Source organism: Schistocerca cancellata, chromosome 4, assembly GCF_023864275.1.
Source record: "Schistocerca cancellata isolate TAMUIC-IGC-003103 chromosome 4, iqSchCanc2.1, whole genome shotgun sequence".
Classification (NCBI taxonomy): Eukaryota; Metazoa; Arthropoda; class Insecta; order Orthoptera; family Acrididae; genus Schistocerca; species Schistocerca cancellata.
The window spans coordinates 818,575,627-818,600,605 of NC_064629.1; the positions used below are offsets into that span (position 1 = coordinate 818,575,627).

Here is a 24,979-nt window from a genome sequence, read left to right on the forward strand (position 1 = left end):
CAGTTTTTGTACGCCCATGTCATACCAGCTCGCCGCCATGCTGTTCAGAAAGTTATGAACTGGCGTGATTGTTGCTTGGCCTCAGGTGAAAATTGGTATGCCCATGTTTCGTCACCCGTGCCAATTGAATTCAGAAAGTTGTCCTGTTCGGCTGCGAGGCGGTGAAGAAATGCATGGGAAGCATCAACTCATTGCTGCATGTGGTGCTCAGTCAGTATGTGTGGCACCCATCTTGCACATACCTTCCAGTAGTTCAATGTTTCCTTTAAAATTCTGTGAGTGGTGCTTTGGGAAACCTCAGCAACCAACGTGCAGAGATCACCCAGGGTGATCCGCCAGTCTTCACGCATGCTTTGCTCAACCTTCAACACTGACTCCTCAGACATTGACGGTCTCCCGTACCTTTGTTCATAATGTATTTTGGTCTGACTAACTGCAAACTTTCTACACCACTTACGAACATTTTTGACATCCATGCATGACTCACCATACACTTCCGTCAATTGGCGATGGATTTCAATCGGCGCAGTGCCCTTTGCATTCAAAAACTGCCCAGTTCGCACTTGGCGGTAACATCCAATGGGAGCTCCATTCTCAACTGCTGCCAAGCCAAGACTGAGCGCCTCAGCGCGGCGTGCGCATGTTTACACACAGTGTGTGGTGTGACCAGCTGCCACACAGACAGAGTTCTGTACTTTAAAAAAATAGGGGACCTTACTTCTGGGATTCCCCTCGTATATTACAGTAATAAAAGCTGACAGCAGCACTACTTTTTGGAACAGCATAATTAATTGCTGTGTCAAAAGAGTTGAAGCATACGAGTAAACAGAATCATTCAAGATTGTTACCTAGCACACCAGGGTCTTTTTCTTTACAGTCAGAAGGTCTTACACAGACAAAAAGAAGATCACCACTACTATTTTTTGAACAGTATTCTGCCTAGTAGTGAAAGCAGATACGTTATTTTTGACACTGGAAGCCTATATCAACAATGATGAAACTGAGATGGATCATTTATACAGCAGAATCTGGAATACTGAATTTTCACAACAACATTTATGCAATAATTTGTGGTAATGAATTTCAACAGTTTTTAAAAAGTCAAAGATGTGTAACGGTAAGTAAAATCTCATAAAATAAAATTAAATTGATATCTGGGTACAAGGTAATCGAGCTGTTTTCCAACATGCTATGACTACACATTACATGATCAAAACGTGTTTTTGAGAGCTCATCCTTTGTAGCTCATCCTTTGTGCTCACTCAGAAAAAAGCAAAAATCAATGAACAAGTTGAATTAAAACCAAAAAACATCACAACAGCTAAGTGGTTCAAGCATAAGCATAAATGTGGACATATGCTTAATGACCTACTTCATCACCATTGCTGTTATAGATTAATGTTTTTCTTATGAACTGCACTTCATTTGCTCACCACCTTTAAAAGTGTTACTTTAGGCTTGATGAGTGAAAGAGAGGCATGACAAAATGAATTTAATTCTCCAGTTGACATTAAAAGCTTATCAGAAGTTGGCTCAGTGAATTTGAAAGAAAGCTCAAATGCTACAGTTTCACTTCATGCCGTCTACCACTGCTGCCAATCTTTACAATCTACAGTGTGTGGTGCAAACTATATGCACAATAGTGTATGTAGTTGTTGCAATGGTATCATGTCAGATTTGAACATGAAAGTCTTTAAAATGTGCTGTAGCAAAATCCTTGTTCTATTTCCGTGTGACATCTCTGTCATAGCATATCACTTTCTCAAAAAGTATATTTTCAGGACTTCACAAAATACTTTCACCCCCTACCTGCAGTCCCATTGCTGAAGGGCCACTCCCCCTCTCCACACATGCAGTAGGTAATCTCATTTTATGTGTGTCAGTGTGCTGTGGTGGCTGCGCTGGCTACTGAATGACTTAACACATCACCAGCCAACAATAGTTCACTAGCTGGAAATGGGCGACATTTCCTCAACTATGACCAAGCATATTCTTCAAGACTCAGTGTCTGAGTTTAAAAGGGTGACAATTGATATCATTGCTGAATACAGTACATTGGAAATTCATGCAGAAAATTGAGACTGAATTATAAGTGGCACAAGTAAAGGTGGTGACTGGGCCCCTTCATCACGTATTGGCTCTGTCCGGAACACTTCATATCAACTATCTTGTTTCTCCATTACTGCTGCAACCTGGTAGTAGTTGTATTATAATTAAGTGGTGAGGCTAAATGTTGCAAGTTGTGTTGGCAACACCAATCATGGATTACATCAGCATTCCCTCTCTCACATCTCCCCTCTCCACAACAGCCCAAAATATTCCCTTAATTCTGCCACCACCCGTGGTGTGAACCATCTGCCTTTTGAGTCACTTATAACTTGGTCTGTCACATCAAATATCAACAGGAAGATAATGGGATGAAATCAAGTGAGATGTCAAGTAAGAACTTAGAATCTAGGTAAACCATACTAGGAAGAAATGTGAAATCAGGGAGTTTTTAGCATTGATCTTATGGGTTTTTTGCACGGAAAACGAATTTATGGTGTAGAATCATGAAAAACATAAAATTGGAGAACACAAAATAGAAGTTCCACAGTATAGCATTTTTGGCAGAAAACTGTATCACACCTTTTCTGGATTTCATATTTTTGCAGTTGATGTCCAATTCCTCTACAACACACACATTTCTGTTGAAACAGTGTACACATGTCTATATACCATCATACACATACTTTGATGATTTTTCCATTTAGGTCGATATCATTTTCTTTCTTCACAGAGAAGACCACTGTACTACCTACTTCACAGAACACGATTCCCAATCACAATGAAGCTACACTACACTAAATAGCAAAATATACAGACTATTAGTTGCTATGGAAACATCTGACAAGATAGTCCCAAAAACATGTAATTCATGTCCGCAATTTTCATTTGCACCCCACACCATGTTTACATATCAAACAACAGTTGTCTAAGATATCTCACATACAATTGTCCTTCAGCGATATGTATTACCAGAAACTCTTTGTACACTGCCCTATACACCATGACCAATATTGCAATTTGTGAACAACAGCAAATGTAAAAAAAATTATATTTACTACTTCTTCTTATCCCTATTTAGATTGCAGAGTGGCAAATTGTACTTTCTTTGTGTGGCTCAAATTTCACCTCCCTTTGTTGTATGAAGGAAGGTTGGATACAGTGGTGTTCAGGACATACTACAAGGAAGTAGACAACATCTTAGTTCTCAGGGACTGTGTACAGAAAATGCTGTTTTACACACATGGATTACATCAGAAGGAAATTATTGCAACGTTCAAAAACATTTGCTGATTATCAGAGACTGACGAAAAATGTACATCAATGCAATGTGATGTAAGTCAGCTGTAATCAACCCAAAGAGGTGGCACATCCTTCAGAGGTGGTACACCCTTCCTTTCTCAGACCTTTGAAATGACTCCAACCAGTTACAGGGGAATTCACAGTTTAAGGTGGACTCCAATCAATGGTGCAACTAAGCATTTTCTTGCATTAGCAAATATTGAAGAGGTGAAAGAACTCATTAATGACAGATAGATATCCAACAGCTCACCACAAATTGGACCCCAGGCGTTTTAGATCCATAATCTGGCACTTACTTTAGAGTAATGTAATGTGTGCTAATAGACACACAAAAATATTATACATGTCCAATTTTTATCGTTTACCATGACAAATCCTCGTTTGCATGTTGGTACTCCAATTGCTATGGGTTTATTTAATGATTCCCATTTTTGTTTTGAATGTCAAGTTGTCAACTTGTGCTTGAGTTTACATAACTGAGTTTTTCAACTATGCTTGTGATTCTGATCTGTTGGCCAATTCTACTGTATTGTTTAAGTAAGTCGCGTGTGTTTACAAATGATGCATATGCTGATATAGTATTTGATAGTATTTGTGTATGGATTTTGTAATTGAAATGGTGCTGATGCTTGTAGAGAATACAGCCTATGATTTCATAATCTCAAGAGTGCCAGATTCAAGAGCGTTAACTTGCGTTTTCACTAAATTGCTCGAGACTGCTGCAGAGCAGCAGTCATGTCACAGCTGAACATGCAAGTGAACACAGTGTATGAAATAAAACACATTACTTAGTTGGTAGAATGAAGTCCTTCAACCAGCATACACAGAATTTCTACGCTTATCGGTGTTCCACATACATGAATATGGCAGGCATTACATATGCACCATCTCTATCTTATCATTTACAGGGGATTCCACATCTTCGAGAAGGAGATGATGGTGGGTGATTGGAATTTTGTTGCTGACTAATTGTAAATCACGGAGTAATCTCAGTAATATTTTTAACTGATGAAGCTTCTTTTACATGTAATGGTACCAACAACACTAGTAAGTCACATTGTTAGTTTGTTGACAAAAACCCACACATCTTTGTGGGGAGACATTTTCAAGAACGCTGCTCTGTAAATGTGTGGTGCAGTCTGACAGACCATCAGTTGACTGGACCTGTCGTACTACTGCACACTCTTGAAGGCTTCGTTATCTAGAATTTCTTGAAAACAAGCTTCCAGTGTTATTGGGGAGGTTCCTTAGCCTACAAGAGTTGGTACTTTCTTCCAACATGACAAAGCCACTGCACAGTCTAATTATCAGGTGACACATCATTTAAACCTACCACTCCCTGGAAGACTGATGGCAAAAATGCTCATGTTTCTTAGCAAATAATGTCCCCAGACATGACGCCTTTTTGACTTTTGCCTGTAGGGATGGCTGAAAGGCAAAGTCTAAAAAAGTATATATGCCAGAGACGAATTAATCTTTCATATTATGACTAGCACTACCCTTATAAAAGAATGTTGAGAAAACCACAGAAGAGCTACACATGGTGTTGTCAGGAGAATTCAAAAGTACATTGAAGATGGAATTCATGAAAATCAACTTTGAACTTAAATCATTTGTCAGTGAGTATTTTTATGGGTTACATTCTAAAGACTATATCTCCATAACCGATAACAACTGAACACATTACATAAACTGTTTTATTTGGTGGAATGTTTTATTGGAATTAGTCTATATTATCACCACCTAAAGCACTCCTAAAGTAGTCCTCCTGAAACAGACTATGTTTAGTTGTTAGCACCTGTAGCAACTCAGTAAGGAATAAACATATTGATCTAGCTATGCAGAAAAGCTTCATTTCAGGCTGCTTAGAAAGCTTTCACCAAGTGATGTGACACTGTGATCAAGGCACTCAAGATGCATTCAGGAGCAGCATGGTTCAAGTCCCCATTTAGGTATCTACATTTAGGTTATCCAGTGTGTCATGTAAATGATAGGGATGGTATCTTTGGAAATAGCATGACCAATTTCCTTCCTCATCCATTTGAAATCTGATCTTGTATTCCATCTCAAATCATGTAACTGTTGACAGTACATCAAATCTTGATCTTCCCATCACGCAAAGCCCCTGTCTGGCCATTCTTCAATGTCTGCCTTCTGTCTAGAATCTTTGGCACCACAGATATGATAAACTGATTCCCATGGGAAACTAAGACAATGATGTTGTGCATCAATAAATGGACTGCCCTTAAAATTCCAATAAGCCACCTTCCAAGAGCAGATAATTAATATATTACAGTAAAAAATATACATATTCCATATGGACCAAGATAGTGAAATTTATAGAAATTCAAGGACTCTCAAAGGCATACAATGAGTCCTCTTGAGCAATTTGTTAATGGAATAGGCGAGGGTACTAACAATATTGGTACACTATGACCTATGCTTCACATGTCTGCTGTAAAACACAAATGTATGCACACATGCTACTATCTGATATCAAATGAGCATTTCATAAACAAAGTTTCCGCATACAGTGTCCAGTCATACTAATGTGACCACCTGTCAAAAGACTGAATAACCATCTTTTGCAGCACAGACTGCTGTGAGATGTTCTGGAAGAGTGTCAATGAGGTTCTGGAAGGTACTGAGAAGGATGTGGAGCCACGCCAACTTCAGTGCTGTGGCCAGTTGCACTAGGTTTCTCAGCTGATGATCCATGGCATTAACAACCCGATCAAGGTGGTCCCACAGATTCTCGACTGAGTTTGAATCCAGGGAGTTTGGTGGCCAGGGGAGTATGGTAAACTCATCCTGGTGTTCCTTGAACAACACAACGCACATGGCAAGCTGTGTGACTTGTTGCATTCTCCTGCTGGTAGATGCCATCACGTCAAGGGAAAACAAAACTGCATGCAGGGATGGGCATCACCCCCAAGGATCTATTGTGCTGATCCATTGTGTCTTCCAGAATGACGAAATCATGCTGTGGATGCCCTCCAGCTTGGACCCATGTGATGATTGTCGCAGGGTGTTTGCTTTCAGATGTTTCACACCATGCACACTAACAGCCATCTGTCTGATGGGGCATAAAATGTGATTCATCTGAAAAGGCCACCAGCTGCCACTCAGCGGACGTCCAGTTTTCGCATTGGTGTGCACATCCTAGCCTTCGTCACCAATGAACAGCAGTCAGCATGAGTGTACGAACAAGGCATCTGCTGCAAAGGCCCATATGCAACAACGTTCATTAAAAAGTTGTTGAGGAGGCACTATTGGTTGCCCCTTAGTTCATCTGGGCAGTCAGCTGCTCAACAGTTGCACACATCTGTATAGCCATCATTCGCTCCTGTCATCTCCATTTTGGATAGTGCCATTTGGCCATGCAAGGTATACTTTAACCACAGAGGTTTGCTAACAGTTTACAAACTTAGCCATTTTGGAAATGCTTCCATACTTGGCCCAAAAGCCAATGATCATGCCCTTTGGAAATCAGATAAATCATTCCATTTCCACATTACGACAATGACTGGACTGTTCACCGTGTCCCCTGGGCAGGCATTATATACTCTCCACTTCTAGTACTGCCACCAGCATCTGTGACTGGTTACTGCATGATGACATCCGAAAATAGGTGACGGTCACATTGATGTGACTGGAATATGCATTTATAAAAATAAATTGCACCATACTGCAAAGTTATTAAGAGCAAATCTCCCATCACATAGCATATAGTGATATACAAAATGACTCTTTAAAATATATTAAAATGGTGCATCACACTGGTAAAAAAGTGCAGATCCTGCGATTTTATAGGCAGCGATTTCACAAGTGAGCTACTTGTGTATTCATCACTGAATGACTGAAGGCTGGAATTTTATAATAACTCCCTTCTGCTTTGAGTAATCCCACAATGTTTTGTCATCAAAAATCATAAATCTCGGGTCCCACTTGTATTCAGTACACAGATGTAAACTGCTGTAAAGATCCGTACAATGTCTGTCTCAATGGATGTGGGAAACCATGTGGAATATTATGTAAGAGAATAATGAGATACACACCAATTTCTATGAACCTGAGAATAAATATTAAACAATTACCCAAAATGGGGGTAAAATGAACAATATGGAGAGAGAGAGAGAGAGAGAGAGAGAGAGAGAGAGAGAGAGAGAGAGAGAGAGAGAGTGAGGGGGGGGGGGGGGGTCTGATGTGACATGTTGACAGTGTTTTCCTACATGTGCCGCACAAGAAAATGTCACACAAATGCAATCTAGTACTAAATCTGTAACTTTTCCAAATTTCAGGGACTATTTTGCAACAGTTCCATTCTGTCACAAACAGTTCTTGCCTTGTTGTATTCCTAAATTAGAAACAGAAAACGTGTTCCTGATGGTAAAAAACATAAGAGAGACTAATGTTTTAGGTTGGTAGACAACAGCCAAGAGAGCGGCTACAGAGAAACGCATGAATCCCATTAAACGAATACTGCCAGAGCAGGCCCATAAAAATCTGAATAATTTTATGAAATGAAATAGGCTTTACTCTGTATTTAAATGAGATGGATTTGCACATGTTTCATCAAAATTTAAATGGAAAGAACTGAAAAAGATTGTTAGTACTGGAGGAGCAGTAAAAAATAAACCCATACACATTCTATCTTAGAGAGTGTCTGAATGATATTTCCCCCAATTGACTGTACAAACTTCTTTATTTTATATTGTTATTATGATTTTGGCCTTAAGCCAGTATCAAGTACAAAAATGTTGAATAATTAAAAAAGTCTAATTATAACCAACATTGTTGTACTTGATAAAATGTTAAATAATTAAAAAAGTCTAATTATAACAAACATTTTTGTACCTGATAATGGCTTAAGGCCAACATCACAATAGTAACACAAAATAAAGAAATTTGTACAGTCAAATGAAATGAAATGATCGTATGGCACTATTAGCCAGGATGCCCCATTCGGGGAAGTTCGGGCGCTGTATTGCAAGTCCTCTTTAGTTAGGTAACTTGTGAGTCAATGATGATAAAAATAATGATGACGGACACACAACACCCAGTCCCCTGCTGGGAATCGAACCTGGGCCCCCTGCGTGGTAGGCAGTAATGTTACCGCTACGCTACGGAGGTGGACACAGTCAAATGGGGGAAACATCATTCAAATATTATTACATGACTGTGGCCCGAAGCTATGAAAAGAATATCTTAAGAGCATTTTGCTTAGTAAATCTAAAAGTGAAGCATGATTTGAAACTCAAATGCATTAAACTTCAAGAGCATAGTAACAAAGATTTACCTTAAACGGGATCCTTGAAATTTTTCTTGTAGCTTTACGGGGTGACCTCAGCAACTTCTGACTCTTGGCACTTACAGGTGATAATGAGTATGCAGATAAAGCTGATGTATCGCTGCTGGATACTGACTTCTGGGATGGTGGAGAATACTTCAAGAAATTTTAAAAATTGGTTAGGAAAAAATTAATAATCAGTTTCAGCTATACTACACTATTCTATAGTTGTTTTTTTTTTTTCAGTAATGAACTGCACATTTACCCAAAAATTAAATATATGTTCCACCACTATGACTTTCAGCTTTAAATACAAACAAACCTTTCCTTTCTTATGATAATTCAAATAGGTAGTTAAAAATTTTTAAACATGTTTCACCTTTATTACAACACTTACTTATGATGAATAGATACATTACGTAGTATCAGTTTATCCCTTATAGTTTTGTTTAATGCATTATACTTTATAAAAGAACAATCATTTACTGAATACATGTCTTATGCTGCTGTATGCTTTCCTTCGCACCAAAATATTTTGGATGGACAAGACTGAAGACACACATTTTAACATCTTAGTGTGTGACGAAATACAAAGTAACAAGGAAGTGGCGAATAAGTTATACGAAAACAGAAGTCTAACACGAAACATTTCTTACATGAAACAGATTTCTTCCTTCTTGTGTTACTGAGGTTCTCCTTTCCTCTGACTGGCCTTTAACATCCTCTATGTTGCAACCTAGAAGCTCATTCTTCAATAGGCAGGAGTACGCAACAGCATCTCTACCTGTTTCACCAGTTTCACGGGTTGCTTTTTTTGGAATTGCCCCTGTACGAACAGTATTATCCTGAAAGTGTTCAGAATATAAGTAAATATACAAATCAGTAAAGTCAGATTACAATTTCGTGGTATCACACACCATAATCAGCTTGGTCCACATAGGAAATGGGAGTAATATTTAACGAAACACAAAGGAAACATTATGAAGAAAATACTTCTTGTGTGGTATTGGTAAACATCTCATTTTCAACTGTGAAATTCAGCCTTATGCTGTGACTAGTTCAATAAAAATTGACCAACTCCATGGCAGCAAACAAGCAGTTTACTGTAGATATATTCTTGCAGCCTGCCAGCAAATGCCATGTAAGAGGTCTGATACAAAGGAAAATGCACCCTGGTTGAGTGGCTTGCATGCCTCAACAACACAGATATCCATACTGTAGGTGTAACTACAATGGCGAGGTACACATGGAAAGGCCAGACCAATACATGGTCGCACCAGAAACAGTCCGGATGATCGAATGATATGCCTTTGCGATGTAATAGATAACAAATAGGGTAGCTGAACTTGCGACTAGCTTGTTTATTCCACAAAATAACTGTTCAATAAACTTCGAGCTCACGAACCCTCATGTGCATCTGCATGAATAATAAATTGCACATTAATAAGTCACAATTTATAGGGCCTCCAAATGCGGGGTTGGATCTTTAAATGTTGGCTACACTACAATCTATGGGCCAACAAATGCATCTCACATTAACTCTAAAAAACTGGGCGCAATTTTCAAATAAATGGAGACAAGAATTTGCAGTGAAAAATAATGTTCACTACATTTCAACAAACTGAGTTTTTCCATCACTGTAACATTTACACCAGAGAATTACTTAATATTTGAGAAAGGACTTACATGAAAAGGAACAGTATCTCATGTTTGAGTGAACTTCTGGAAAAATGACAGTGCTCCTACTGTAAGTTTAAAGTTAAAGTTTGACAACTGCAAACTAACTAAATTCCTAGTATAAATCACTCACAAATATAACCAAGTAAAGTTTTAAATTTCAGACTAGTTTGCCTGACACGAAGTTGAAAATGTTTCAGAGTATTCACTAGCAACATATGCAAAATCACAAGTTCACAACTCAACACTTAGAACAATTTCAACACATTCAAGAGGCAAGCTACTGCCACTCCCTGTTCCAGATTTCAAACCTACCTGCCCTGCATCCAGATCAAAAGTAAAGTATCCTGCATCAAGATGGCTGCCACTATTTAAGCCCTTGCATTGCACATTGACACGAGTCAAGTGCACACATTTCTGACTTCAGCAATATACTTATAAACTATAAATGTAATGTTATATACATGTAATACATTTCAATTAATACATAAGTTTCTTCAGCTTTCTCTAATTCTGATCTTAGGTTTTCTCTAATTTAAATAGTTTGTTCATAAATAATGATGGATGTTGTCCAGCTAGACACTACTTTCCATTACTAATAAATATAAACAGTAAGAACTAAGTCCATTCATATATCCATACCTACGTCTACTTCATAAGGCAGCCATTACTTGTAACATTTCATTCATTATTTATGTAAACAGTCATGTTTTTATACACAGAATGTACAGTATGGCCTGTAATTCAAAACAGACAATGTTTATAAAAAGATCTACATTGATAGTCTAATAGTGTTCAATGAGATCTATCCCTACACACTTTTTTTTGCGAAAATCACTTACGGTGGTATTGAGATGCTAATTTTTAAAGTTCTCTTTATACATAAAATATTTAACATGAAATAACTTGAAAACTACTTTTCAGATCGAGGGTGCACATTCACCCAAGCACTTGCCTTAATTTTGTCTTAGTAACCATGTTACTGGCTTTTCTCTAACTAGTTGGGATCAGGTTTTATTGGATTTAGACTTAATTGATACTTGGTGTGGCCACTCAAGTCAGCCATGACAGTTCCTGCCCCATGTTTCATGCCAACGGCCAGGCTTTCCCGACCACGCAGTGAATGTCCCGCAGTATCTGCCACTCACTGAGGCTCAAAGGGTTCCATCTTTTATTGATGATACCATGAGACCTGTCCAGCTGCTGAGTTCTGCCTGGCTCTATCCCCATGCCTTCTCAGCTGTCAAAATACTCAGAACACGCACGCACAGCTGACTATTTTTAAACTTGCTAGTCGTAATTACTTGGATGTACTGTCTCACCATGTAACATTACCTAACATATCCTCACTATCTTGACACCATGGTTAGGCTGTTTGGCTGAAACCAAGGCGAAACTAGAGCTGTTATACTTCCAGAGTATATGTATCTCTACTGTATAGTTTAATGATGATGACATCCTCTTCAGTAAAATATTTTGGAGGCAGCACAGTCACCCATTCGGATATCCAAGCAGGGAATACTCAAAAGGATGTTGCCATGAAGAAAAACAAATCTGGCAAACCATGGCATAGAGCATGGATTGTTAGATCACTTAATAAGGTGGGTAGGTTGGTGAAATTATAAAAGAGAAAGGGAAAGGTTGAAGTTAGCTATAATAAGAACTAGTGAAGCATGGTGGCAAGATGAACAGTATTTGTGATAAGAGCAGCAGAAATCCTTGAATAACACATGAGATATTGATTTTAACAGATGAAAGGAGAAAACAGAACAGCCGAAGGAGAAATGCAGATCTATAAAATCATGTATGACTATTGGAAAGATGAATGCCACTAAAAGGAAAACTAACTAAAACCTTTACAGAAAACAGAAACACCTGTATGGTTATTATAAAGTAAATGAACCTGGAGACAATATTATCAAAAGAAAGAGTAAGCACATGAAGATTAGATGGGGGACATGATACTATGAAAAGAATTTACAGAACACCAAAGACCTAAGTCAAAACATGGCACCTGGAATAGATGACATGCCCTCTGAATTATTGAGATCCTGGTGACGAAATAACCTATTCCACTTGGTACACAAGATATAGGAGACAGGCAACGTACCCTCAGATGTCAAGAAGAATGTTATAAAACAAATTCCAAATAAAGCAGTTGCTGACACATGTGAATATTACCGAACCATCAGTTTAATGAGTCATGGTTGTAAAATACTTACACAACTTATTTAAAGTAAAATGAAAAACTGATAGAAGCAGATGTTGGGGAAACTCATTTTGGGTTCATGAGAAATGTATGAACATGTGGGGCAAAACCGACCATGCAAGTTACCTTAGAAAATCAAATGAAGGAAGGCAGACTTAAGTTTATAGTTTTTACAGAATTAGAGAAAGCTTTTGACAGTGTTGACTCAGATGTACTTTATGAAATTTTAAAGGAACCGAGGATAACATCTTTTACAGAAGCCAGATTGCATTTGAAAGAGTCAATGAAAGTGAATGGGAAGCAGTAGTTGAGAAGGGTGCGAGAAAGTTTTGTACCCAACCACAATGTTAATCAATCTGTACACTGAGAAAGCTGTCAAGCAAACCAAGGAGAAATTCGGAAAGGGAATTAAAGTTAAGGGAGTAGAAACAAAAACTTATAATTCTGTCAGAAATGGCAAAGGAATTGGAAGATCTGTGGGATGGAATGGTTAGTGTCTTGAGAAGAGCTTACAAGATGAACACCAACACAAGCAAAACAAGGGCAATGAAGTGTAATTAAATCTCAGGTAATGGCAGGAGAATCAGATTAAGGGTCCCTAAACAAAACAGCAGCACAAAGTAACAAAGTGTAGTGAATCAGAAACTGATAGTTACATTATAATAATGAAGTCCCCTGACCCATCCTTTATCTCGCGCAAATATGACACGTTAATTAGGATTTAAAAGATTATCTTCTCACAAATGAGTAATTGTTCGTATGAACATGCACAATGGAGAATATATGAAGCCTTTGTTGACAGAGTTCTTTTTTAAGCACATCATTTAGTTCAATTAAAATTTGTAGGGTTCCTGTCATTTCCTTACACTAATCAATTTAAGACAGTTCTGATCCAACTGAGGTAACTTCTCTGCTGTCAGAAATTTGTGTGTCGTCATACTTACGAGGGCTGTCCCAGAAGTACCTGACATAACAAAGACAACACAATTTTTTTTTTGAGAAAAAACATCTTTATTTCTCCACATAGTTTTCTTTCATCTCAATACACTTTTCCCAGTAGTGTTCAATAGCTTCGATACCCCGTTGACTGTGAACACCATCAAGCCCCACGAAACAGCCATCAACCGCGCAGACTTTACCTCCTTATTTTTGGCAAATCTTACAGCACCATGCTATTTCTTCAAGTATGGAAACAGAAAATAATCAGAGAAGAATAAACCTGGTGAATAGGGTGCATGAGGAAGCAAGCTGGGCCATGTAATTAACGGATGTGTGAACTGGTGCATTATTGAGATAAAAAATAACTTTCTTTTTTTCACCAAATGCCACTATTTTTGCTTGATTTCATCATTCAAATGCTCCAATATGATTGGATGATACTTGTCATTAAAACAAAGTCCTTCACAACGGCACTGCCGCACAAAACACATACTTCTTGTAAGGTGGTAAATTTTATGAAATGACGGACAATGGGTATGGGTTCTCCATTGTCTCCAGCAATGTCCAACTTTTTTATGGAACATTTTGAGGAACGTGCGTTAAGCTGGCTCCTCTTCTCTCCATCTTCATTTTATCATTATGTCGATAACACATTTATGGTCAGGCCACATGGTATAGGAGCTCTTGAACAGTTCCAGCAACATATGACCAGCATGTGCCCAAACACCCAGTTCACTGTTGAGCCAGAGAAAGAGGGAAGGCTGCCGTTTTTAGATGTTTTGGTACAATGATTGCTATAATGAAAGTTCTCCAAGAAAAGGAAACATGACAATGTTGAACATTCACTTGATGAGCCACTAATTGCATTCCTTCCCTTCTGTGGTGATACATCCAGCAAAATACGCAGGGTCCTGGCATGACGAGGTATCGGATCTATTTTCTGATCTCTTAAGAAGATAAAGCAGATGCTATACCCTGCTAAGGACAGTCTCCAGGGATTTAGAACATCTCATCTATGTGCAGAAGCAATTACATCAGGCAGTCCATCCGCACCATTTCCAACTGCTGTGCAGAACATCAATGGCATATTAAAAATCATGAACTGGAGAAATCTGCAGTTGCTGAGCTCAGCCTCTCAAACAAATATAAAATATTGTTTGACAAAAAACCAGTTTTGTCTAAGGCTCCCACATACTGGAACTTTATAATTAAAGAGGCTGTAGAAATAAGAATGTGTGGGAAAACCTTCAGTCATGATGGCAGATATAACCTCAGCTGTACATGGAAGTGAGCTCTCAATGCAGAGAAGAGCCAGAGATATTTGTGACAATGTTTATGCCACAGTGGGAGCAGTTGCACCACCAGTGCAGACATTGACACTATCTGCAACAGCATGACATAACTACCAACCTATCAGAATCTGTCTTTGTGCTTTAAAGATCACCACAGCAGCAATTTTGACAGTCAGTTGCCTCTGACAAAAATGATGGCGGAAACCTTCGAAAGCTCGAGGTTTTACTGAACTGACATTGCAGCAAGTCCAAGAATGTTTTATACAATACTTGCCATTGACTGTTTTTCCTTTCTGAAGGTAATCAATGGAAATTATCCCACGCACATAGCTAAAAAACTGATGGCATGACCTTGCCTGCAGATAGCGTGGTCTTTACATTCTTTGAAGCTAATAATTCCGTCAGTCCTCTACTTTGATTGTTGCTTCATCTTGGGTGTGAAGTGGTGGAACCATGTTTCATCCATGGTTATGGGTGAAGACAAAAACTCAGCTTTACTGCAACGGAAAACTTAAACATCCTCAGGAGGCTGTTTTCATGTCATTGTGAGTAAATGCGGCACCCATCCTGTGCACAGCTTTCTCATGTCCAATTTTTTAGTCAGTATGCAATATGCAGTACTTTTTGAAATGCCAATGTCTGCTAGTTCACGCACGTTTAGTCAATGGACATCCAATACCACTTTCTGAATTTTCTTCACAATTTCTGGCACTGTCACCTCACCTCATTTGGTCAAACAGCATGATTTTTGTTTTTGTTTTGGCACCTCATATGGCTTTGCTTAAACTCTGCCACTCTATATTTTACAGTTGTAAACAAAGGAGCAGACTGCCAAAGAGTAGAATCTAGCTCAGCTTTAATATTAGTTGGACTAAGACCTTTCAATTGAAAGTAATGTATTACATAATGATGACAATTTTTATCCATGTTTACAAATTCACTAAGTGTGTTTACCAGTGATGGCTGCCAAACAAATACTAAACAATTTAGCATTGTTAAATTTCAAACTTAAAAGGCTGGTATTTTTTATCATACTTTTCTTTGTAACAATAACCTTTATCTATACATCAAGTTGGGAACTTGCCTTAAAGAACACACTAGGAATATGTAAATTGTTTTACACACCACATGTTTCAAAACAAAGTTATCCACTGGCTACACAAATTATTGTAGGAAATATTTAACATTATTAGAATTATATTAATACCTTCAGCTGCTGACGGGCGTTGATATATATCAACAGGGACAGGTGAAAATGTGTACCCCGACTGGGAATTGAACCCGGGATCTCTTGCTTACATGGCAGACACACAATCCATCTCAGCCACCGAGGAAACAGAGGATAGTGCGACTCCAGGGACTATCTCGCGCACGCCTCCCACGAGACCCACATTCTCACCTTATACGTCCACACACTACATTTGTACTGTCCCTACCCAACACATTCATTACTCGTGGAAGACATTCTTACCAAGTCCTGTAAGAGTTTGGGTAATATGTGTGCATCCGTGCAGAAGAAAAAGGTCATGGCCGGTACTGCCAGAACTATATACTTATATGGATATGGTGTCTCTTCTTTTGCACATGTCTGAAAGAACAGACACTATTGATGACCTGCAGTCATCTAGAACAAAATTAGAATAATATTAATACCTTCAGCTGCTGACGGGCGTTGATATATACCAACGGGGACAGGTGAAAATGTTTGCCCCAAGTGGGACTTGAACCCAGGATCTCTCTCCATCTGAGCAACTGAGAGCACATAGGCTAGTGCGACTGACATGTAAGCAAGAGATCCCGGGTTCGAGTCCCGGTCGGGGCACATATTTTCACCTGTCTCCATTGATATATATCAACGCCCGTCAGCAGCTGAAGGTATTAATATAATTCTAATTTCGTTCTAGGCGGCTGCAGGTCATAAATGGTGTCTGTTCGGACATGTCCGAAAGAACAGACACCCTATCCATATAAGTATATATTTAACATTAGACTTCATGTGTAAGACACAAATGAGGGAATGAAACTACATCTACATTGAAAGTGTGCTCCATTTGGTGCTGTAAAATAAGGATACAGGGCTCAAAAATACACAAACCTTAATGTTTGTCTATGATCTTTGTGTATTATTTCCACATTTTAAACTTTAAAGGAGAGACAAAGACTATTATTCAGAGAACTATACATGTATGAACTTAGAAAACAGTTACAAGCAATACCACATGTGATTTCACTAATAAAACATTAAGAACTGATGAAGTAACATATCAAACATATTCATAAGTCTTTAAAAGCACTAACCAGAAGAAATAGCATAGTTGTGTCATCTGTAGGTATTTTTTTCCTGTTTGGTTCCCAAAGAGAAGGAAGAAAACCAACAAGTAGGTGTCTGAACTTTCATATACGTGTGGAAATTGATAAAAGTTTCAGTTCTTAATAAGTTTTATTCCACTTCTTAAATGCCAATATACATCAACAAGCAACAAAATTCAACTGTCTGATTAGTACTTGAGCTTGTCAGACTATGGAATGAAATGAATTAATCAACTTCTAAAACAATTATAACAAGAACCATAACACTACAGGTAACCAGCAAGGAATTATATATGAACATACAATGAGGATATTGACCTGACTTACGGAAATCATGGAAAATTTAATCTGCCAGTTGTTTGTTGCTCTGTGTGGGATGAACCGGTCAGGACCACATGAAACACCCATACCTGGCTGAAAGCATTTGTATGGTGATAGGGCCTGGAATTTGAACATGAAATGAATATATAGCTTTGCTGTACACACACAGTATATATGATATGAAAATACAATCAGCAAAAATTTTATATGCAATACCTTCATGTTTACATGTATTGTTGCTGTACTTTTAACAGTTGTTCATAACTTATTAGACGGAAGTAAGGGACTTAATAAATAATAAAGTTGATTACACACACACACACACACACACACACACACACACACACACACACACACACACAGGCACACACTGAAATCATCACATCTGCTTGACAAGTCCTTCCAGATGAAATAGCGTATTATACTCAAACTTGTGATCACGCTACCTACTTCGTAAAACTTACATTACTTATTCCAAAAGTTACTCTTGGAGTACGAAAACAAACTACTTTGCGAAGATAACCTGTTTACACGAAATGTACATGCATTTGCAAATATGGCAACCATCAGCTGTACAATGGAATGACAACAATGGAAATTTGTGCTGGACTGGGACATGAACCTGGAGTTCCCACTTTTCGTGAGCAGTCACCTTACAGTTAAGTTATCTGAGCACAACTCATGGCCAGACCCAAACTTCCATATGTCGTCAACCATGTATCTACAACCTGCACTTGTGCGTTCATTATGGGAGACGCGTTAATTGAAAGTCGCTTGGCCAGAGTCGGTGAATAAATACGATACTGTACTGCCAGTGTTGTTAAGAAGGATGATGCAAAGTTCCTTCTGACACGCATGCATGTCCGAAGGAACATTGCATCATACTTCTGACCAACACAGGCACTGCAACATTGTACAAGACATTCAATTTGCAAACTGAAAACATCTTCCTGGTCTGGAAAAGCATAATATTTGTTGTCAAGTTACTTTGTTTAGGTTCTACATTGTAGAAAATTTTAGATGTCTACAGTGTGGATGTTGTCACAGCCTGTCAGGCCTAATCTTTTAATACAACAACATCATTAAAAATCAACTTTTAGTTTTGTTCTATGTTGGTAACATGTGTATGTGCATGGAACCGGGGCCCTAGAAACGACGGAGTGGCTTCGTCTTCGCCATAGGCTCAGTGGTTCACAACCCCACAACAGGCTATAGCAATCCACTCACCCCACCGACGCCCTACACTGAACCCAGGGTTATTGTGTGATTTGGCCCCCAGTGGACCCCCCCAGGAATGTCTCAAATCAGACGAGTGTAACCCCAATGTTTGCATGGTAAAGTAATTATGGTATATGTGTACGTGGAGAAAGTGTTTGCGCAGCAATCACCAACACAGTGTAACTGAGGCAGAATAAGGGGAACCAGCCCGCATTCGCCGAGGCAGATGGAAAACCACCTTAAAAACCATCCACAGACTGGCTGGCACACTGGACCTCGACACCAATCTGCCGGGCAGATTCATGCAGGGGACCGGCACGCCTTCCCGCTCGGAAAGCAGTGCATTAGACCGCACGGTAACTGGGCAGGGTTTGGTAGCATGAAATTTGATTTAAAAAAATTACATACATAGTGAGATGAGAATGTTTAAGCAATGATATGTTTCATTATAATTATCTTTTATAGTTTTCTCCGAGAATATTCAGCTCAAGTAGTGTCTCCAAAGAAACAAAATGTCATACTACATTCTTCCTCCATACTCATAAGTAACAACTAAGCTTTCAGTTTAGCAAGAATGAAAACATGGCAGGGATACTGGAAATTACAAAACTTATGGAAAGAAGATTAGAGTGGAATATTCTATCAGCAGTGAGACCTACATCGACATCCACACTATGAAAGTCACATTATGGACTGCGCGGAGGGTACCTCTGGTACAACTATTGTTTTCCCTCTTCCTTGTCCCATTTGGGAATGGTGCATGTGAAAAATTATTGTTGCTGAACTTCCCTATCAGCTCTAATTTCTCTGATTTTTGCACCATGGTCATTTCAGGAGACATATATGAGAGGAAGTAATATGTTGCCAAACTCTTCCCACAACATACTATCCTGTAATTTCAATAGTAAGGCTCTCTGTGATACAAGGCACCCCTCTTTCAGAGTGTGCCACCAGAGTTTGTTGAGCATCTCTGTAGTGCTCTTGTGCCAATTAAACGAACCTGTGACGAAATGTGCAGCTCTTCATTGTATCTTTTCTATCTCTGCTATCAATCCAACCTGGTAAGGATTCCAGGCTGATCAGCAGTACACATGCTTAACTTTATCCACATTATTTCACGTTTGGAATTGTAATAACCTCACTAGCTAAATTTTTTCCTGCAATAAATGTGCCAACACTATTGGTGTACAATCTGGTCATGAAAGAACACAACAGCCAGGAGAGCAGTGTGCTCACCACATGCCCCTCCACGTCTGCATCCAGTGATGACTATCGGCTGAGGATGACACAGCGGTTGGTCAGTACCAATGGACCTTCCGAGGCCTGTTCGAACGGAGTTTAGTTTTAATATTGATTTATAAACTAGCCTTACAATACACATTCCAACCTGAATTTAGGGATTTCATTGCTACTCACTTCTGGAGTCAACCAACCTTCTGTTTCTAATACTGTATAGATATTATTACCTTTAATAAGCAATATTAATTTTGGGATCTTACCATGGACAGTCCTTCAGTTTACTAATATCATATTAGCCTTTTCTATAAATGGCAGTGAAATGAAAATGAAACAGGGGGGGGGGGGGGGGGGAAGTAAGTAAACTGTGCATTATTTCAAAAGTAATCGCCATTACTGTTAATACATTTACCCCACTGTGAGACAAGATGGACAATGACTTGATGGAAAAATGTTTGCAGTTGCCTATGGAACTATTATTGTACCCAGGCATACATCGCTTAATCTGAAGCAAATCAATGGCCACAAATGTGTCTTTTCATGGCTCCAAAACCATAGAAATATTGCCAAGAATGTTTTGAATATGCTGCAGAAGTTTTGCTGGAAAACCCTTACACATCCTCCAATATAGTTCTAATCTCTTCCCATATGATTTCCACATTTTTGGAGCCCTGAAGAAAGACATTTGTGGCCATCAGTCTGCTTCAGATGAAAAGGTGCATGCCTGGGTACAATTGTGGTTCTACATGCAACCACAAACATTTTCCCATGAAGGCAATCACTGTCTTGTCTCCCAGTGGGGTAAATGTATTAACAGTTGTAATGATTACTTTTGAAATAATGAATGGTTTACTTACCTTTTTTCCACCTGCCTCATATTCATTTGACTGTGCCTTATATTTGCAATCTGAGAGATCAGCAGAGAGAGAACACAAGCTCGGACTGAACTAAGATGAGAAAGCATCATCGTCTTTTTTTTATTTTTTTAAAGGTATGATTCCAGCATTCATCTTAAATGATTTAGGGAAAGCATGGGAAAATTGTACCTGGATGGCCAGATGGGGACTATAATCCCACTCCTCCCAGAACACAAGTTTCAGGACCACATCAGACCTATCTTATAATGGAAGAACCAGCAAGGATTTTAGACACTGATATCACAAAATACAATCATTCAAGATGTAGTGGAACCACTGAACTTGTATTGTCTGACTTGCAGTGTTCTGAGAAAACACTTGCAATATACAGATAGACCATTTGTTGACCATCAATAATATCTACCATGGTTCACCACAGTCCATCTTAGAGTGTTAAGGTGCTCAGTAATCTATACATAAAATAGCCACAGTACACACACCACTGTGGACTGAAGATTACTTCAGGGGTGGAGTGCCTATGTGCAGTTGCCTCTTAGCCCTCACTCATCTTAGTTCTTTGACCTAAAATCACAATCATTTATTCTGAAATGTGTGTTTTTATCTATAATATCTAATCTGTTGAACATTCATATTTAGACACAACAAGCCACTTTTGTGCCTGCAGAAACTGAAGGCAATATAAGAACTGAACAGCATGTTATCCGTGCGGAGATAAAGACACTAATACACTTGCACTAGTGGTTACCTATAAGGAAAACAGAGGTCCAGTAAATTGCTGCAAACAAATAAATTGGAGTTTCAGGCAAATGAAAGACGGGAAAATAATCATACACTAAGAATGGATAACCTCAACTTTTTTTATGTAATACCAGTGTGACAGCATATTTGCTAGTAGCATTTATTTCTGTTTTGGTGCAATTTGTACAAATGAGACATAAAATGACTACTCAATAAAGAGAAATTCGCTAATTACAGTGCATCCTGTGCAAAGAGAAAACCTGAGGTAGATATATGACTCAGCCTTATTTTCCATGTAAGCAGAAGTAGGCACGCACACTGGACAAATAACATTTTTTTTTTCCAATGCAGCGTGACAGAAACTTTAATACCACCTCACGTCTTTGATGTGTAAGGGCTCTCTGGTGTGAACCTCATAATTAAAGCACAGGAAAATTCAGAGTTAGTCTTAAGTCATCCAGGAACTGTCCGTTCTATGAATCCTGTTCTGCGGACAAATCACCTGGTCCATGTATGCACGACAATTTTCTGCTTCACACACACACACACACACACACACACACACACACAGAGAGAGAGAGAGAGAGAGAGAGAGAGAGAGAGAGAGAGAGGGTATTCTGTACAAGCCATTAACAACATCTTAGCTGTACTTACTCACTGGTAGGTTTTAGTATAAAAATACTAACTGTCTTTAATATTACACAATTATAAAATGTATCCCAGAGTGGTGAGGTCTTTTGCATCATTGATGTTTTCTGATTCCCACGGATAATAGTTTTAAAAAAACGTAATTCATGTTGCAACAGTCAGCTTCTACCCAGAGGTACACAGACAATTTGTTGTGTCTGCTGCTATGCTTTAATGATAAACTGTAACTAAGTGATGCACAAAACTCAATTTGGAATGCCAGTCTGACTAGTCATGCAGCATAAAAAAAAACAGGTTCTGTCACTTTAAGAAAATAATTCAGCTCAATCAAATTTATATTAATAACATTAAAATTACCATGTTTTGGAAGGACAAGTTTTTACCTTCACACTCAAACCATAACAAGCATCAGAACACTTAAATTCCCTCAACAGACCTCTTATCAGGCACCATGTCCATAGTGCCCATATGGTATCTTGTTGTAATTTGCAGCATCCGAGATCAACAGCACATGTCATGGCTTCCAAGAGATTGTTTTCCAGCTTGCACAATACAATGGGACTAATGTGTACACTATACATGACCATCTGTAGTTCAACACAGCCAAGAGCCATCTGATGTTTTCATTGAAGGTAGCTACCAGACCCCCCTCCTCCCCCCCCCCCCCCCCAGTTTCCCCCAGCCAATAAAGACACGCATACAAACTAGTCAAAGATTATCTGTAACCCATCATATTGATATATGTAACTCACATGCCATTAGTGCATAATCTGGAGGAACGTTATATTTTGCGACCATGCCTATTGGGGTACTGCAATTCTTCATTCGCACTGAAAGCTAGCATTATAGTTTATAGCATTACCACAAAGCTTTTAAAGAAATAATTTACTTTGGTTGTTTTATCCTTGTTCACTAAATTCTCAAATTTAATACTGTACATTAAAATTTACAGTTATTCCAACAGATCCAGTGTTTTACCTTTACTCTGTGTATATGGCACACTGAGACCTTCAATTCCTACACATGGAAGCCCTGTAATGTGAATGAGCTTGGCCACTGACGATTTGTCAAGGTTACACAATCTAAACATGTGTTTATGCTCTTTATATCTTAGTTTATAATTTATTCGTGTCTACCCTGTATATCTAGTATCACATGCGGTGTACTGTATATTACACACACCTGATTTATCATATTTGATTGCTCAACGTTTCAGGTTGTGTCATAACTTGTATACCAGCATGTTATCCACTTTTAAAGGCTACTTTAACATGATATGGTTTGAGAATATTTGGACTTTCTGCAAGATGCTGCTATAATATAGGAGCAATATAATTTCAAAATACTGTCCATAAGTTGTTACGAGGACCTGTTTCAGTTAAACAGTGCATAAATAAAATTTTAAAAAATTATAATTAATTTACTTGCTTACTCACACATATTAAGATTATTAGAACAAGAAGAAAAGAAATAGAAATAAAGTAAATTCCCTGTCACATAATTATTTATTTTTCATATGGAACCTTGAGTCTGATAGCAAATCATACCAAATGAATTCATGGTTAACATATTACACACTGCCTTCTCCAATATATTTTGGAGCACTTTTGAGCTTGCATTTTGAAAACCACATTACCTAATTAGTTTCTGAAAGTACTGTATTTAAATCTACCTACTTCAAATTTTATTAGTTACTCCGAGTTTCATTTATTTTATGTCTAAAGTCAAAGGAAATCAGCTTATAACAGTTCTATGTACTTGACTGTTTGATCTAATTTATCTAAAAATTGACAGTGGACAGATAGGAAAGTTTATTAATTACACACACAGCAGTCCATAAATGTGACAAAGTTCAGAGATCTATGATAATTTTGATGTGTAGCCATACCACTCTTTAAAAGTAAAAGTAGTGTGCCAAGCAATAATTACTTGCTATGCAGACTAATAAATCTCTTAAATTGTGCAATATAGAACTAATAATAAGCTTCTTCCTATAAATTTTTTTAAGCAAATCAGTGTGCCACAAATTTACAGGTATTTTTAGTAATGATGCTGAAAGTATTCAATGACATAACAGCAATATATAAGGGTATTAATTCTCAACTTATAAAAACAGAAAGCAGAAGCAAAAGAATGCCATAACCTTAGCAAAAATGCATGTTTGGAGAACAAGGACACTACATATTATTGTAAGCAGAAAGGTGCTAACAATTATGACCTCACCATTACACCGCAAAACCTTATTTATTACAAGCAGCTTATGGAGTTTACAACCTATAGCACAAAAGGACTTACTTATATGAACTACAGATCTGAACTAATTTTATGCCAGACAACATTTCAATGACAACTCACATATAAAAACTGAGTCAAGAACAATACAAATTACCCACATACTTTCAAAGGCCTCTGAGCCCTTTTACTCCAATATGTGAGGGAATGCTGAAAAGTACTGCCTTCTAATTTTTTATTCTGTTCTCAATTCGGGTTGAGGTATTACATGTCATGTGGTTGACTTTCCTGCTTTGTTGACATGAGTTGCAACACTGCCATTAGAAGGCTCCAAATTGTAGCATTTAACATGGCAATGTGTAACATAACTATTTCAGCGGGTGAGAAACAGCAAGCTGTAACCGAGCTTCTAACTGCACAAAACATGCTTCCAAATGAAATCCATAGAAGAATGAAAGCTGTTTACAATGATGATTGTATCGACATCAGTAATGTCCAACACTGGGTTGTTCATGCTCGTAATGAAGGAAATGGTAGTGCTAACTTCAACAAGCGTAACAGAGCTCAGAGCGAATGACCGCATACAGCAACCAACAAGACTCATCAGCAAAACTGTCAGATAACACAGACACAGCTCTCAGTA

General features: G+C 38.3%; 1 protein-coding gene across 3 annotated transcripts in view; it reads right to left on the bottom strand.

Moving 5' to 3' along the window:
• The window catches only part of LOC126184834 (fizzy-related protein homolog), a 111,795-nt gene that overhangs the window by 74,792 nt on the left and 12,024 nt on the right, over window positions 1–24,979 (bottom strand). For 2 of the 3 annotated variants that reach the window (XM_049927425.1, XM_049927423.1), the window contains exons 3-5: window positions 17,384–17,506; window positions 9,295–9,483; window positions 8,648–8,794 (exon numbers count right to left, since the gene is read on the bottom strand). In XM_049927425.1, the coding sequence (XP_049783382.1) occupies window positions 8,648–8,794; window positions 9,295–9,483; window positions 17,384–17,506 (459 nt within the window). The remainder of the gene's footprint in view (window positions 1–8,647; window positions 8,795–9,294; window positions 9,484–17,383; window positions 17,507–24,979) is intronic. The other variant, XM_049927424.1, reaches the window with a different exon arrangement.